Source organism: Arachis hypogaea, chromosome 12, assembly GCF_003086295.3.
Source record: "Arachis hypogaea cultivar Tifrunner chromosome 12, arahy.Tifrunner.gnm2.J5K5, whole genome shotgun sequence".
NCBI classification, from domain to species: domain Eukaryota; kingdom Viridiplantae; phylum Streptophyta; class Magnoliopsida; order Fabales; family Fabaceae; genus Arachis; species Arachis hypogaea.
In genome coordinates this window covers 106262738-106276666 of record NC_092047.1, presented here as the reverse complement: position 1 = coordinate 106276666, position 13929 = coordinate 106262738, and the positions used below count along the sequence as shown (strand labels likewise).

The 13929-nt window shown below is 36.4% G+C and overlaps 2 protein-coding genes across 3 annotated transcripts; both read right to left on the bottom strand.

Moving 5' to 3' along the window:
• Window positions 1–109: 109 nt before the first annotated feature.
• LOC112728067 (protein DETOXIFICATION 44, chloroplastic) lies at window positions 110–5421 on the bottom strand. Of its 2 annotated transcripts, none has more exons than XR_003812758.2 (13): window positions 4816–5421; window positions 4574–4698; window positions 4142–4300; window positions 3656–3789; window positions 3377–3512; window positions 3090–3186; window positions 2880–2980; window positions 2542–2705; window positions 2173–2244; window positions 1960–2076; window positions 1234–1864; window positions 996–1117; window positions 110–857 (listed from the first exon to the last, which is right to left on the bottom strand). XR_003812758.2 is itself a non-coding variant. In XM_025778049.3 (13 exons), the coding sequence occupies exons 1-13, from the start codon at window positions 5160–5162 to the stop codon at window positions 797–799; spliced, it is 1731 nt and encodes a 576-aa protein (XP_025633834.1). In that variant the 5' UTR covers window positions 5163–5421; the 3' UTR covers window positions 110–796. The 2 variants fall into 2 exon arrangements, 1 of the variants encoding a protein (XP_025633834.1); XM_025778049.3 differs by having other exon boundaries at window positions 1234–1329.
• A 3740-nt stretch (window positions 5422–9161) lies between these two features.
• On the bottom strand, window positions 9162–13778 carry LOC112728066 (receptor protein kinase-like protein ZAR1). The gene is made up of 2 exons (XM_025778048.3): window positions 12114–13778; window positions 9162–10248 (listed from the first exon to the last, which is right to left on the bottom strand). The coding sequence occupies exons 1-2, from the start codon at window positions 13618–13620 to the stop codon at window positions 9611–9613; spliced, it is 2145 nt and encodes a 714-aa protein (XP_025633833.1). The 5' UTR covers window positions 13621–13778; the 3' UTR covers window positions 9162–9610.
• Window positions 13779–13929: the final 151 nt, after the last annotated feature.

Here is a 13929-nt window from a genome sequence, read left to right as displayed (position 1 = left end):
TCCATCAAAATTAAATTCTTAAGATATTATATTTTCCTCACATTTTGGATTTTGGAGAACTGCTGGTAGATGTTAAAAAATCAGACTCATCCACAATTCACCCACTACATTAACCATTGAAAGCTACTCTTTTTTATTCACAATTCACAAAGAAATGAACCATTCCCCCATCTAAGACTCGACCTTAATTATTGAAAACAAAAAATACCATGCATTTAGCATAACTTTGAAAATTCAAAGGATCTTAATGCATGTGGAGCTATTGCCAAGTCAATATATATAGTGACATTCATGGAAGTCTTATCTACCAATACATCAAATGTTTCCAAGAAATGCAACAAGCAAAATCTTGGCTTTGTAGCTGCAAGCAATGTCATCCAATAGAATGATTTTCTCCCTCTTGTACTTTCTTGCACATTCAGCTTCCATGTAATTGTACAAGTAAGATTTTGGCAATTGTTCTTCAGCAACACTTGCTATCCTGATTCAAAATAAATGTCGCTTTCACTTTTTTGGTACATCGAAAAATTTAATATTCACGGACACGATTTGTGTACGTATTTATTGAATTTTCAATGTACTAGAAAATGTGAAAGCTAACATTTAGTTTAAAAAGGAGGAAGTAATTTGTTCTCTTGATTGATCTTCTAGAAGGAATGAGTTTCTAGCAAGAAAGTGCACATCCTCCAAAATGTTAAAAGAGCTTGTGACTTGTGAGCACCATCATTATGTTCTCTGACCAGTGTGCAGTGTAAAAGTGGGGAAACTTAGGGAAATTTGAGTGTAAATGCCTCGGTCAATCTTCTGCTCCATCTTTATACCAGACCATATCCCATGGTCCACTTTTGCTACCCAACCTTGTAAATAAAAATAAAAAATAAAAAATGATAAGAAAACAATAAGATCAAAATATGCATTTTTGGATCATTAGGAAGAATTCCTTCCCTTCAAGTAGATAACCTCTAAAAAATGTTTGTGTTAATGAATTAAAATACCTCCAAACTCCGGCTAGAACACGCAAAACCATGAAAAGGAACAATCCTGTCCACACTCCGGGAAGTCCAAGGACCGGAGAAGCCACCAATATAAAAACTGATGAAATCAGTGCAACTAGAACCTACAAATCAAAGCCAAATAAAGGGCCAAGAATGTCAGAAAAATGGGAAACAAAGTAAGATAGAGTGATTATGTGAAATGTTTAACTATCTTTTGATCATTGAACTAGATAATTACCATAGAGTATGCAGCAAATCCAAAGTCTGATACTCCGTAATAAAGTCCATCAACAACAAATGCCAAGGCATTCACTGGTTGAGATCCAGCAACAAACTGCATGTGTGTACATTTCAGATTTATCAAAGTTACTGATCATGCATGCTAGAAGGTTACAATTGCAAGAACACTTCAGCTAGTTATTCCTTTGACAAAACATTGCATTTCTGTCAATGATTGATAAGACAAGATAATGAAGTGTCGAATTCGCATCTTCATTTCAGTATAAACAGGCATCAAAATGTAAACTTCATCTTGAAGCTATGAAAGTAAACTCAGACATGTATTCGGGTTGGACGCCGAATCTGTTACTTTCACAATTTTTTTTTTTAACTTCTATTTTGAATCTTTATATGCGTGTAACTGAAAATGCCATTATAATTAAACACAAGTGCATTTTCTTGTGTTTTCAATGCAATGATATCTACTAATTTTAAATCATAATTTTTCTCTATCACTTTTAGAAATCGTCATCTCTTCTTGGCCGCATTATTTCACATCTTTGTATTGTGTTGTATATTCAAGTTTCATTAACCATGAGACAGGAACACGATAGGATTATTGTTAGGGGAAAATGCCACAATTACACTTCCTGTAACAAAATAAATCAAAAGCAGCAATGTTAAGAAGCTCCTTGCCTATACATTCATTATCACCAAGTAAACTTAATTAATTGTGGTTTTTTACCAGTAGACCAGACTGAGCAACATCCTGAACTTCAGAGTCTGTGCTGAATAAGCTAGAAAATGCCCCATACCCAAAGAATAAAATCATTGATAAGGTAATTCCGGTTCCCAAACCAATCTGTTTGACATTAAAAAATGAGAGTATGAGGAGAAAAGAATCTTGGATCAGTAAATATCCAAAATCTCATCCAAAGAAGGTGTGATGAGGAATAACCTGCAATGCTCTATATATAAGGTGGCGTGATTGCTCGTAATTTCCTTGCGAGTAACTACCAGCAAGTATAGCCTGTAAAGAAAATATTGTTACTACAACACAGCCTAACAAGTTCTCAGTCAGTTATACATGAGGAAAGTGGTTCATGGTTTTCTTATTGATTTGATAGCATCATAAGAATGAAATATGAACAGAAATGGAAGACTCTTGAGACATACGACTGGCTAAGAAATTTAGGTCAGAGTACCTTGTGAGTTGGAAACAGGATTAGCTAAACTACTTGTCTTTTTTATCAATTGATCTGGTCCAACTTTTTCATAGATGTAAACAAAATGCATGATATGGTCAACTGTGATATTACAGTGTTACCTGACCAGCAAGCGCAAGAGCATCGGTGAGGGAAGATACTGACAACCAAACTTCCATGCAAATTTGATGACCAGCCATAGGTGTAGGGCCTTGCTTAGCTGCTGCGGATGTTGCCACTGTCATTGTCATAAGCACAGCAATAGTCCTACCGATCAGAAGACCACCTACAAAACGCAGTATATATCGTTGAAAGTAGAAGCTAATTTTTATTGCTCCATTATTTAAATCATATCAAGTTGCAAATCAACCAAAAACTTTTTCTAGCTAACTGAAATAAATCCTGTTTGAAAGATGAGGACCGTTGAAACTACGATACAACTTAATATAGAAGTACATACCTGATTTCAGATAGTTGAAAATTTTTTTCCAATCGACATCGGAAGGGAATAGAAGCACATTGTCACTTAATTTCCATACAAGTATAAAAGCTATCAAGTATCTGGTGAACAGAAAGACAAATTATGCTTAATATGAAGTGAGCAATTAGTAAGTGACAAGTGCAAGATGCACGGATAATAACATAAAGTTTTACCACATCATCGACGTACTCAGATATCACAGTAGAAACGGCAGCACCACCAATTCCAAGGCCAAAGAAAAATATCAATAGTGGATCCAGTATGGTATTAATAATGTTTCCAGCTCCTGGAATTCCAAAACAAAGTCTTCGTTACTCACACATTCAGAAAATCATTCTAGAAATTCAAGGATGAACTTTATTTTCTTAAGGCCTTTGGATCCAAATAAAATGAGTTTCATTGAAGTTTAAACAGATCTTTGGAATATTGGAAACAATAATGAGACAGAGGAAAAAGGAAGCATCAGCATCACTTGCCAATTGCATACAGAGGAGTCTTTGTATCTGTAAATCCACGAAAAGTTCCTTGTGCGGCTAATGAGATCACGATTGCTGGAGCACCAAAAGCCCTCATTGTTAGAAAATGCTCGGCAGGTTCACGCATCGGAGAATCCTACATACAAATAGAACAAATAATACAAATGAAGAGCCATCATTCACATGCACATCTTAAGTCATAAAAATTTATGACAATCAGGAAACATAAAGGCGAAACTGTGAAATGCATGGATCAACAATCAGTGAAGAATTACATACAGCAGGTATACCCATGATATTCATAAGAATGCCTGAACCAAAGGAAAGCGCCACAGTTTCAGCAACTCCAAGTGCCGTAGCAAGTGCTAACGAAGTTGATACTGAAGGAATAAGCTTCTTGCTTTGGTACTTCCCTGCCAAATCCGTATAACATCCATGAGATCAGGACTCACAGAATATATACAAATTTGCAGCTATAGTGAAGGAGGAATTATGCCCCCCAAAGTGGTCCTTCAGATTGGTTGCACACACTAAAATAATCCCCGAGATTCCAATTGCAACAATTACATCCCTGTCCATGAGATTGACAAAAGTCACCATGTTAGTCCCTCAGTCCTTTTCTATCAAGTGACTATCAAACCATTAGGTATTAAGGTGGTGCACTTATGCCAATATCAGGGACGTAATTGGGCAATCGGGATCTCAAGAACTATTTTAGTTGACCACTTTGGGACTTAACTCTTGAGGTAGCTATGCGAAACTTACCATTATTGTTACTTTGATTGTGGTCACCTTCCTTTCTAATCAGTGCCTGCTCCTCAGCAACAAAGGATGTAGTGATATTAAGCAAAGGAACATTGAACAAGTCTGAAATTAGATTAAACACAGAAGCTGAAACCCCAACAGCAGCCAATTCAACCGATCCTGTATAGTGAAATTTCAGTTATGCAAAACTCTCTTATGATGGTAACTAGAAATCAACCCTAGAAAACTAGAATTACTAGCTTCCCAATCCAGGATATAATCAAATGACCAAGAAACCACTTCTTCCAAAAGTTTAAACTGGTTGCGGAAGGAACATGATATATCGCTATCAACTTAGAATCAAATCCCAAATTCTAATTTCCCCTTAAAAATTTGAAAGCAAAACATCAATAAAAAATGAAATTCATTACCACAAGAACTTCCTTAACTTACCTATATGGCCAACAAAGGCTGTATCAACCAATGAGGCAAGAGGGTCAGCTGCCAAAGCCAAGGCAGCAGGTATTGCAATGGACAACATTTCCATTCCCATATCATCAAATACAAGCCACCCATTTCTGTTCATGAACCAAACAAATAAATAAAACTTCAAAACCAACGTATATACATACACACAAATAACAAGAGGATGAATTTGATTTTCCAGCACCAAATCCATGAAACCAATAAAGTACCTGAACTGATGTATGAAAGAAGCAAAGAAAGAACCTTGAACTGATGAAGATGAAGGATTATGAGAGGGTGTAGTGGTGGTGGTGGTGGTGGTGGTGGAGGAGGAGGAGGAGCATGGTTCTTGCTTATTAGAGGCAGTTTCTTCAAGGGAATCTGTTTTGGTGTCACTGTTTTTGTGACTTAGACATGATTTTGGAGCAACTCTTGGAGTTGGGAAGCAATGATGATTGTGAAGCTTTGATGGTTTAGAGTTGAAGAACAACAATGAATGGTTGTGATGATGGTGGAGAATATTATGCATAGGGTAGTGATGGTGAATATGCATGCAAAGAAAAGAAGACGACGCCATTTTTGAGCATCTGGATGAGAAATCAAAGACTCACTCTATTGGACGCAAAAATAAAACCATATCTATCTACACCAAAATCTAACGTTGATGTGGAATTTGTACACACTATGTTTTCCTTTGTTAAATTCTATCCCACACATTTAGGCTTAACAAAATTTTATGCTAATGGTTAGAGCGAGGAAGAAAAACGGTGAAGACATGAAGATTTTTTGATAAATAATTAATTTTTCTTTTGTATCTTACAAATAGTTGAATGTTTATCTAAAAAATATGTTATTTTATTTTTATTATTTTTTAAAATAGATTATATTTTTTTCCATTTTCTCTATCCAAAAATCTTTTTATAATAAAATTATTCAAATTTATTAGGGTTAAAATAATTATAGTTTAACTTTTTAAATTAGAGTTAAAATATTAAAAAAATATTTTTTATTGATTATCTTATTTTATACGGTAAACTTGTTATTTGCAAAAAGTTTAATTTAAATCCCTAGCTTAAATTTAAAAATTTAGCTCAACTAAAACTAAAAAAAAAAAAAAAAAATACATACAACAACAATAACAAAGCTTTGACTCACTAGATGGGGTCGACTACATGAATCAAACAACGTCATTGAACTCTATCATGTATCATGTCTACAGAGAGATCGTTTACATGTAGGTCTCGTTTTGACCACATTATGGATGGTCTTCTTAGGTCTTCCTCTTCTGTCGGTCTTCTTCTCACATGTCCAAACTACTTGAACGCAATTCTACCATCTTTTTCATAATGGGTGCTACTCCAACTCTCTCCCTTATATTTTCATTACTTATTTTATCCAATCGCGTATGACCACTCATCCATCTCAACATCTTCATCTCTGCCACACTCAACTTATGTTCGTGCTCTCCTTTAGCCGCCCAACACTCCGTACCATAAAGCATAGTCGGTCTTATAGTAGTACGATAGAATTTACCTTTAAGTTTTAAAGGCACTTTTTTGTCGCATATAAAACCAGATGCACTCCGCCATTTTGACCAACTTGCTTGGATCCTATGATTTACATTATGTTCAATCTCTTCATTATGCTGTATGATGCACCCAAGATACTTAAAACTTTTAACTTTCCGTAGGATGTTTCTCCAATCTTCACCTCTATATTAGGGGTTTTCCTTCTCAGACCGAACTTATATTCCATATATTCCGTCTTGCTACGGCTTATGCGCAGACCATACACTTCTAGAGCTTCTCTCTATAAGTCTAACTTCTTATTTAGGTATTCCCTTGACTCTCCTATAAGGACGATATAATCAGCAAAAAGTATGCACCATGGCACAGGCTCTTGGATGTACTCTGTGAATACTTCCAAGACTAATGTGAAAAGGTATGGACTTAATGATGATCTCTGGTGTAATCATATACCAATAGAAAATTCTTCTGTCACACCACCTTGAGTTTTTACATTAGTTGTGGTTCCATCATACATGTCTTTAATTGCACGAATATATGCGATCCTTACTCTCCTCTTTTCTAAAACCTCCCATAAAACCTCCCTTTGCACCCTATCGTACGCTTTTTCCAAATCAATAAACACTATATGTAGATCTCTTTTATTACTACGATACCTCTCAATCATCCTTCTTAACAGGTATATCGCTTCGGTGGTGGATCTGCTTGGCATAAATCCAAATTGGCTGTTACTTGTGTCTTTTTTTTCAACCTCTGTTCTATCACCCTTTTTCATAACTTCATAGTATGCCTCATGAGTTTGATCCCTCTATAGTTTTTGCAACTTTGTATATCTCCCTTATTCTTGTAAATAGGTACCAAGGTGCTCTTTCTCCACTCATCAGGTATCTTCTTTGACCTTAAAATCTCATTAAAAAACTTGGTTAACCAGTTGATACCTTTTCCTCCAAGGTCCTTCCAAACCTCAATCGGAATATTATCAGGTCCTACTGTCTTGCCATTTTTCATCTGCTTTAGAGCCTCTTTTATCTCGAAGTCTCGAATCCTTCGATAATAGTCAAAATTTTGATCTTCTTTCCTTGTGTATAACCGACCAAAATTCGGAAGAATCTTATGTCCTTTATTAAATAACTCGTAGAAGTAGCTCTTCCACCTTTCATTAATCTTCTCCTTTTGAGCCAGCACATCTCCATCTTTATTCTTTATGCACTTAACCTTATTTAAATATCTCGTTCTTTTTTTACAGCTCTTTGTGATTCTATATATATTTTTTTCTTCTTCTTTCGTATTCAAAGATTGGTAAAGACTCTTATATCCTCTTGCAGAGAGAGAAAATATATGAGAAAGCAAATGGCATCGAAAGCAAATGGCATCGTGACGAAATACATTAACCACTTAATAGCCATATCGAATTTTTTTTGTTAGTCATTAATGCATCAAAACAACGTATAAAAACATAAAACTTATTTATATACGAAAACTAGAAGATGGAAAATCTAATAAAATTTTGTTGAAAACAGAAGTATCAGACAATATTTTGGGACATTGATATGAAACAAATAAATTAAAAAGAAGAATTATTGTCCATCCATGTTTTGTAACTAACGGATATGTGACAAGTCATAAGCGACTAACATCATTCAATAGAAATATCTATTGGTGGGTCCTTCCATACATATTTGTGGCATCAAATTTTTTGCTTAACTTCTGCATAGAGAAATTGTTAGTGAAAGCACAGTTTTACTATATTAGCACCTTAGAGTGGTAAATCCATGAACTAGTAACAGTTAAGACTTTTACATCTTACTATAGCTTATATCAACTACTAAAATGTATGTACTATAGTGATAGGAGATTATATTGTAAGTTTGTAACCTTTGCATATATACATTACTAGGATAAATAGTTTTTTTTTTTTTTTTTTTTGGTCAGTGAATAAATAGTTAGATTATGTAATAAGTAAAAGGAAATATGAAAATACGTTTTTTTTTTTTTTTTCCTCAAGGACAACTCTTTTCAAGGGATGAAGCTAATAGGCCGCACTTCCCGGGTTCTAGGCTTTTTTTTTTCTCATATTGTTTGGGCCTTTAATCCATTTCCTATACCCTAAAAAGGCTAAGTGACAATGTACCGAAAGTGTGCTGAAAATATTTGATCTATAGAAAAAAAAAAAAAAGAAAATAAAAACAAGAGAATAATGATTGGGAATTCTAATTTATTCATCTTATTATTCTTTTAATACTCAAAAGAGTAAAAATTTTAAAGTATGTTATTTTTTAAAATATCAAAACAAATAAAAAGTTCAAAACTTTTTAATTTAAAAATTAAAAAAAAATAATTAAGAGGATAAATTAATACTTTTAATTATTTTTCGAAAGCAAAAACATGTTATGCAGAATAAATCCAAGAAGAGACAATACACAAAAAGGAAAAAGAAATCGTAGAAGAGACAAGAGACTTCTATTAGCATTCTTTGGACCTGTCAAATTAAGCTACTAGGAGTCTAGGACTCTACAAATTGAAAACAAAAATACAAAATCACCTACTACATCAACCAGCATTAAAGTTGAAATATAACTTCTATTTGTACTCTTAATTATCAACCAATAATCAATTGAAGGAAATGAAAGTAGTAAACTGCTGTATTTCTTAAAAGGGAAATTCTAAGGTGCCTAACACATGGGTGTTTAATTTGCCTAAAAGTTGAAAGAGGCAAAAAAATATACCTTAGTTTTTATTTTTGTTTTCCATAATTAAAAAGTTAGACACCATAGAACACACTTTCTTAGAATTTGATAGTTACAAACCAAGTTTATTTTGTAGAAACTAACTAGTCTCAATTAATGCTCAAGGTCAGAAAAATTTTTCCTTTTTCTTCTCTTTCATATTTGTAGAATCATCTTAGCAAAATCAATTAAAAGTGTTAATCAAATCAAACAGTGGCACAACATGATGCTGAATTGATCTGCCAACTCAAATCATAATGCATGGAGTTAATCATGGTATCATTGTAATCATGTTCAGGATGCAAGCAATAAGACCAGACAAAATTTAAATAATATCCAACAACTTTACTGATATTCCACCAAAAAAGAATAAGAATGAAGAGAGACCTTGATAGTTACAGCTCTCCAAAAATTGCTTCAGTACCACACAACAAGTTAAGTGCCTAATCAATCCAAGATGGTAAAAAATTGCATCACCATCTCAAATTCTCAATATCCCAATCATAAAAGAAAAATCTTCTCATGACCACCACAAATATTACACATATCTTGATCTTCAAGTCAAATGCACCTTCACCCTCTTGAAAATTATTGTAGAATTTAACACACTATTTTTCAAGCACACACATAAAAATTGATAGGATCTATAAACAGTGAAAGAATATTAAATGAAATTAGCAGCACTCACTTTTATTGCAAGTGTACTTAAGAAATGGTGTGTTAAACTTGTGTTCATGCAACTAGGTCTGAATTCTCTTACCATTGGAATCTTACTATGATCCAATCCTTTCAAGATTTTCAGAGACAGTTTTCATTCTAGGCCTAACTTCGGGGTCACCTTCAGTGCATGCTAATGCTACATGAAAAACAGCCAACACTTCTTTCTTTACACGCACTTCTTGTAGCAATGATGGATCAACCATTTCAGATAAGGGACTCTCTTGTTCAAAGCCTTTCCTTACCCACCTCACCAAATCAGGAACTTCCACAGAAGAAGTTGAAGTTGTCGGAGAAGATTCCGGCGTCCTGCCAGTTAGCAATTCAAGCAGAACAATCCCAAATGAATACACATCCCATTTCTGTGTTGGTCTGGAGCTGGGGAAGCGTGCCTCGGGCGCCTTGTAATTGTTGGTCTTCTCTTTCTGTGATGAGTTCATGTATGGAAGAGCACCACCCATTAGGCCGCCAGTCGACGGGGTGTTGCCGGTGATGCTGATTAGCCGGTTGAGCCCGAAATCGGATATGTATGGTTGGTAGTCATTGTCAAGTAGGATGTTGGAAGGTTTGATATCACCATGGACAAACTTTCTTGGACTGCATTCATGGAGATAGGACATGCCTCTTGCTGCTCCTTTGGCTATTCTAAGCCTTGTTGACCAAGAAAGGTTTGGAGATGGTTGTCCACTTCTCCCTGTATTTTCAGAACGAGGGATGTTATTTGAACATAAAAATACAAAAGATAAATAGATTTGAAGGTTGAAATGAAAAACTGCATAAAATCTCTAACAATCATAGAGTAGATGTTAAAGAAACATTTTCAATCAAATTAGAGTGTACTAGGCAATTTCCTAAGGTGAATTGTTTATTATTACCAATGAATTTAGTCAAGTTTATAACATCTAGAACATAGTGCAAATGCAGATTCTTGAGTAGTTTTAAATTGCCAATTGCAAATTTATGCTGGCTTTAAATATTTTCTATCAGTGTTAGGATTGGCATATGGTTGCATTAGAAGCAAGGAAAGGATAGGAAAAAGTTGTAATAGGGACAGGGTTGAACCAAAGAGGTTAATGAATCTTGTTGATGCTTTTATGCTTCATACGGAAGGAAGTTTAAGCCTAAAAGACAAAACAAATCATGAAACCACAAAAGGCACCCATTTTCCACTAACAAATGTAACCTTGTTTAAGCTGAATGGAAGGCAGAAATTGGGACAAATTGCGCCTTCTTTTAGCTTATGCTTTCAAGTACAACACCGTTACAAGACACAACGTCAGACACTAATTTCAAAATGCGATTCAAAGACTTAAAGAGGGTGATCAAGGAAGGAAGATAGGGATTCAAAAGTCAATAAGCAGACAATTGAAAGAAAACAAATATGACATTGAAGTTTGAAGGAGCTTTCCTAACTATTATGTCCAAGCTTTTTTTAATTTATCTTGGCGGTTAAAAGCTATGTATAAGCTGTTTTGGTCCCAAACAAATATGATTGTGTTCCTATAATTCTATCACTTCATCTCTCACACAAATTGATGGAATAGGGTGGTCCAAGTCATCAATGATAGAAGACACGAAACTTCCATTTCCAATCCCCCTCTTCCTTTCTATTTCTAATTCCAAGCAAGGAAATATACTATAAATTCTATTTGTACAATATCATTTCTTTAGAAATAAATAAGGTGTACCCATTTTCTTCCTCTTATTTTTTTTCTTATGATTTAAAATTATACACAGGAATTGAAAAGATTGGACCTCATGTCCTCATCTACTACACAATACAAAATTACCCATGTGCCGTCTCTTTATCTCATTAAAACAAATGGGACCAGACACAGTCAGTTCACAATTCACATACCGTAATAGGATCTAAATACTTGTTTTTAATGAGAAAATAAAATTTAAGCCATTTAAAAAGTTGAAAAAGATATTATAAATGGTGGTGTTTGACAAATTATAGAGTCTTAGTGCACCCATAATTCCAAATAAGCAAAGGAGCAAAAATAGTTTATGTGCATGTTTGTTAAACTCTTCTCATGTGTCACGTGGCAGTTGAGTCCCAAATTGCCATGCATGCATGATTAATTAATCGGTTAAACTCGACTATAAGTTCAAAATTTTAGCCAACCATTAGTCTTCTTTTACCCCTAATTATTGTTACCTATCAATATCATTGTGATTACGTTTTTCTTCAATTACAACCTACTATGTTTGGTTAGGTAGGCATGTCCCTCGATTGAAAGAGTGAAAATTTAGAGCAAACCCCCTTCTCCTTCAATCCAAACCAATAAATCAAACCATTCTTGCATAAAACATGCCTCTCTCCTATATTTTAGGCACATTGTTAACAATCAATTACTTATACTCCACTATAGTGTAAACAAAGTATATCAATTACACATACATTTTTAGTATTAAATAAAGTATAAAATTTATACAAGATAATGTTACATCTTGTATAACAATGTATAAATATTTCAATTTCTGAGAAGGAAAATCCATAGCAGCTAAAATAAATCAAATGACACACATTAAGGATGTGAAAATGAAAGAACTAACCTCGAAGTGCTTGAGCCAAATTGCCATTAGAGATGAAATCACTAATGAGAAGCTTCTCATCATGTGCCCAATAATAAGCCCTCAATCTCACAATGTTAGGGTGCCTAACCTTCCCAATGGCATGAACCTCAGCAGCAAACTCCTTATACCTCTGATCACCACCCTCTCCCAATCTCCTCACCGCCACAGGAACACCATTAGCAAGCACCACCTTGTACACTATCCCCAACCCACTCTTCCCCAACACATATGCCGATGCCCTTAGAAGCTCATCAAGCTCAAACCTAAACCCTTTGTCTATGTTCACCAAACCCCCTTCAACTCTTCCACCTTCCCCCGCTTCCTCTTCCTCTTCCTCCTCCTCCTCGTCGCTCTTCACTCCATTCATACATTGCAATGCACACAGATTCATCTTCTCCTCGCCACCGCCGCTGCCGCCAAATTTGCTCTTCCCTGCACAGCTACAGGCATTGCCATCATCCTTCCTCTTCCAATAAACATATACGATTACTAGCCCGATGAGGGCGACCCCAGCAGCGTCGGCTGCTGAGATCAGGATTATGAGGCCGGGACTCAGGCCTTTTTCTGAATGGAAGGTCCCCGCATGTGCTGCCGCGTCGGGACCTTCCTGTGATCCCCGGCCTGAATCCGAACCGTTGCATGATTTTCTTAATGGAAATCCGCAAAGGTTTGGATTCCCAAGGAACGCAGTGGGGCCCTGATTTGAAAATGAGCCTGTTTGGGGAATCTCGCCGGTTAGATTGTTGTTCCGGAGATCGAAGCTCACGGTCGCCGGTAACTTCCCAAGCAACGCCGGAACCTTACCGGATAAGTGATTGAACGAGAGGTTTAGTGTGCCAGAGAGAGAACTCAAATCGCCGAGTTCGTCAGGGATCGGACCTTCGAATTGATTATCGGAGAGATCGAGCTGGACGAGCTCATCCATCCCCGACCACACATTGGCCGGAATATCGCCGGAAAAATTATTCCTCGCCAGAATCAGTCTCTGAAGCTGCTTGCAGTCCTTGAGCTCCGGCGGCAGGTGGCCGGAGAACGAATTCTGGGAGAAATCGAGGTTCTCGAGGCGGCGAAGTGTGCAGAGCGACGGAGGGAATGGACCGGAGAGGTTGTTCCGGTGGAGGTACAAGCTGTGAAGCGCGGTGGCGTTGAAGAGCTGCACCGGAACGACGCCGTAGAATTCATTGTCGTGCAAATTGAGTCGCCGGAGGTACCTTAATGTCCCAAGCTCCGATGGAATGTATCCCCGGAGTGATTTCCCGGCAAGCGCGATGCCGACGACGCGAGGCTCAGGCTCGCCGGAGATGCTCGAACATGCGATACCAGACCACCGGCACGGCGTGGTATCGCCGTCGTTCCAATCGGAGAATGTGACTGCACCGCCGTCGACGGCAGATTTTAGAGAGAGAAGCGCGAGGCCGTCGGAGGAGAGAGAAAGCGCGGAAGGGAAGATTAGTAAGAGAAAATAGAGAAGCGTAGACGGTGTCATTGAGTGATACGGCGTCGTTTTGTGTGATGATTGATACGGCACCGTTTATTATGAACCGTTTATGTTAGTGTAGTTGCAGAGCTTTTGAATGGCGAAAGAGAGTGAAAGAGAGAGTGAGGGAGTGAGAAACAAAGAGAGGTAGTTGTGTTGGTATTTATGAGAAAAAAGAAGATATAAATTTGTTTTTAATATTGGTGGGGGTCTATGACCCGCCAAAATTAGTGAGGGACTTGCTAACTGAAATTGTGAGATGAGACAAAGAGTGAAGTGTAATGTAAGGAAAAAAAGTAACACAAAAACAAAGGGGAA

Excerpts from the sequence above, each read along its gene's own strand:
- LOC112728066 (XM_025778048.3), bottom strand. The coding sequence starts at position 13,620 with ATGACACCGTCTACGCTTCTCTATTTTCTCTTACTAATCTTCCCTTCC. Across the intron at positions 10,249-12,113 it reads TTTGGCTCAAGCACTTCGAG|GGAGAAGTGGACAACCATCT; the intron begins GTTAGTTCTTTC and ends CTGAAAATACAG.
- LOC112728067 (XM_025778049.3), bottom strand. The coding sequence starts at position 5,162 with ATGGCGTCGTCTTCTTTTCTTTGCATGCATATTCACCATCACTACCCT. Across the intron at positions 4,301-4,573 it reads AGCCTTTGTTGGCCATATAG|GATCGGTTGAATTGGCTGCT; the intron begins GTAAGTTAAGGA and ends TTCACTATACAG. Across the intron at positions 2,077-2,172 it reads TTATATATAGAGCATTGCAG|ATTGGTTTGGGAACCGGAAT; the intron begins GTTATTCCTCAT and ends AATGTCAAACAG.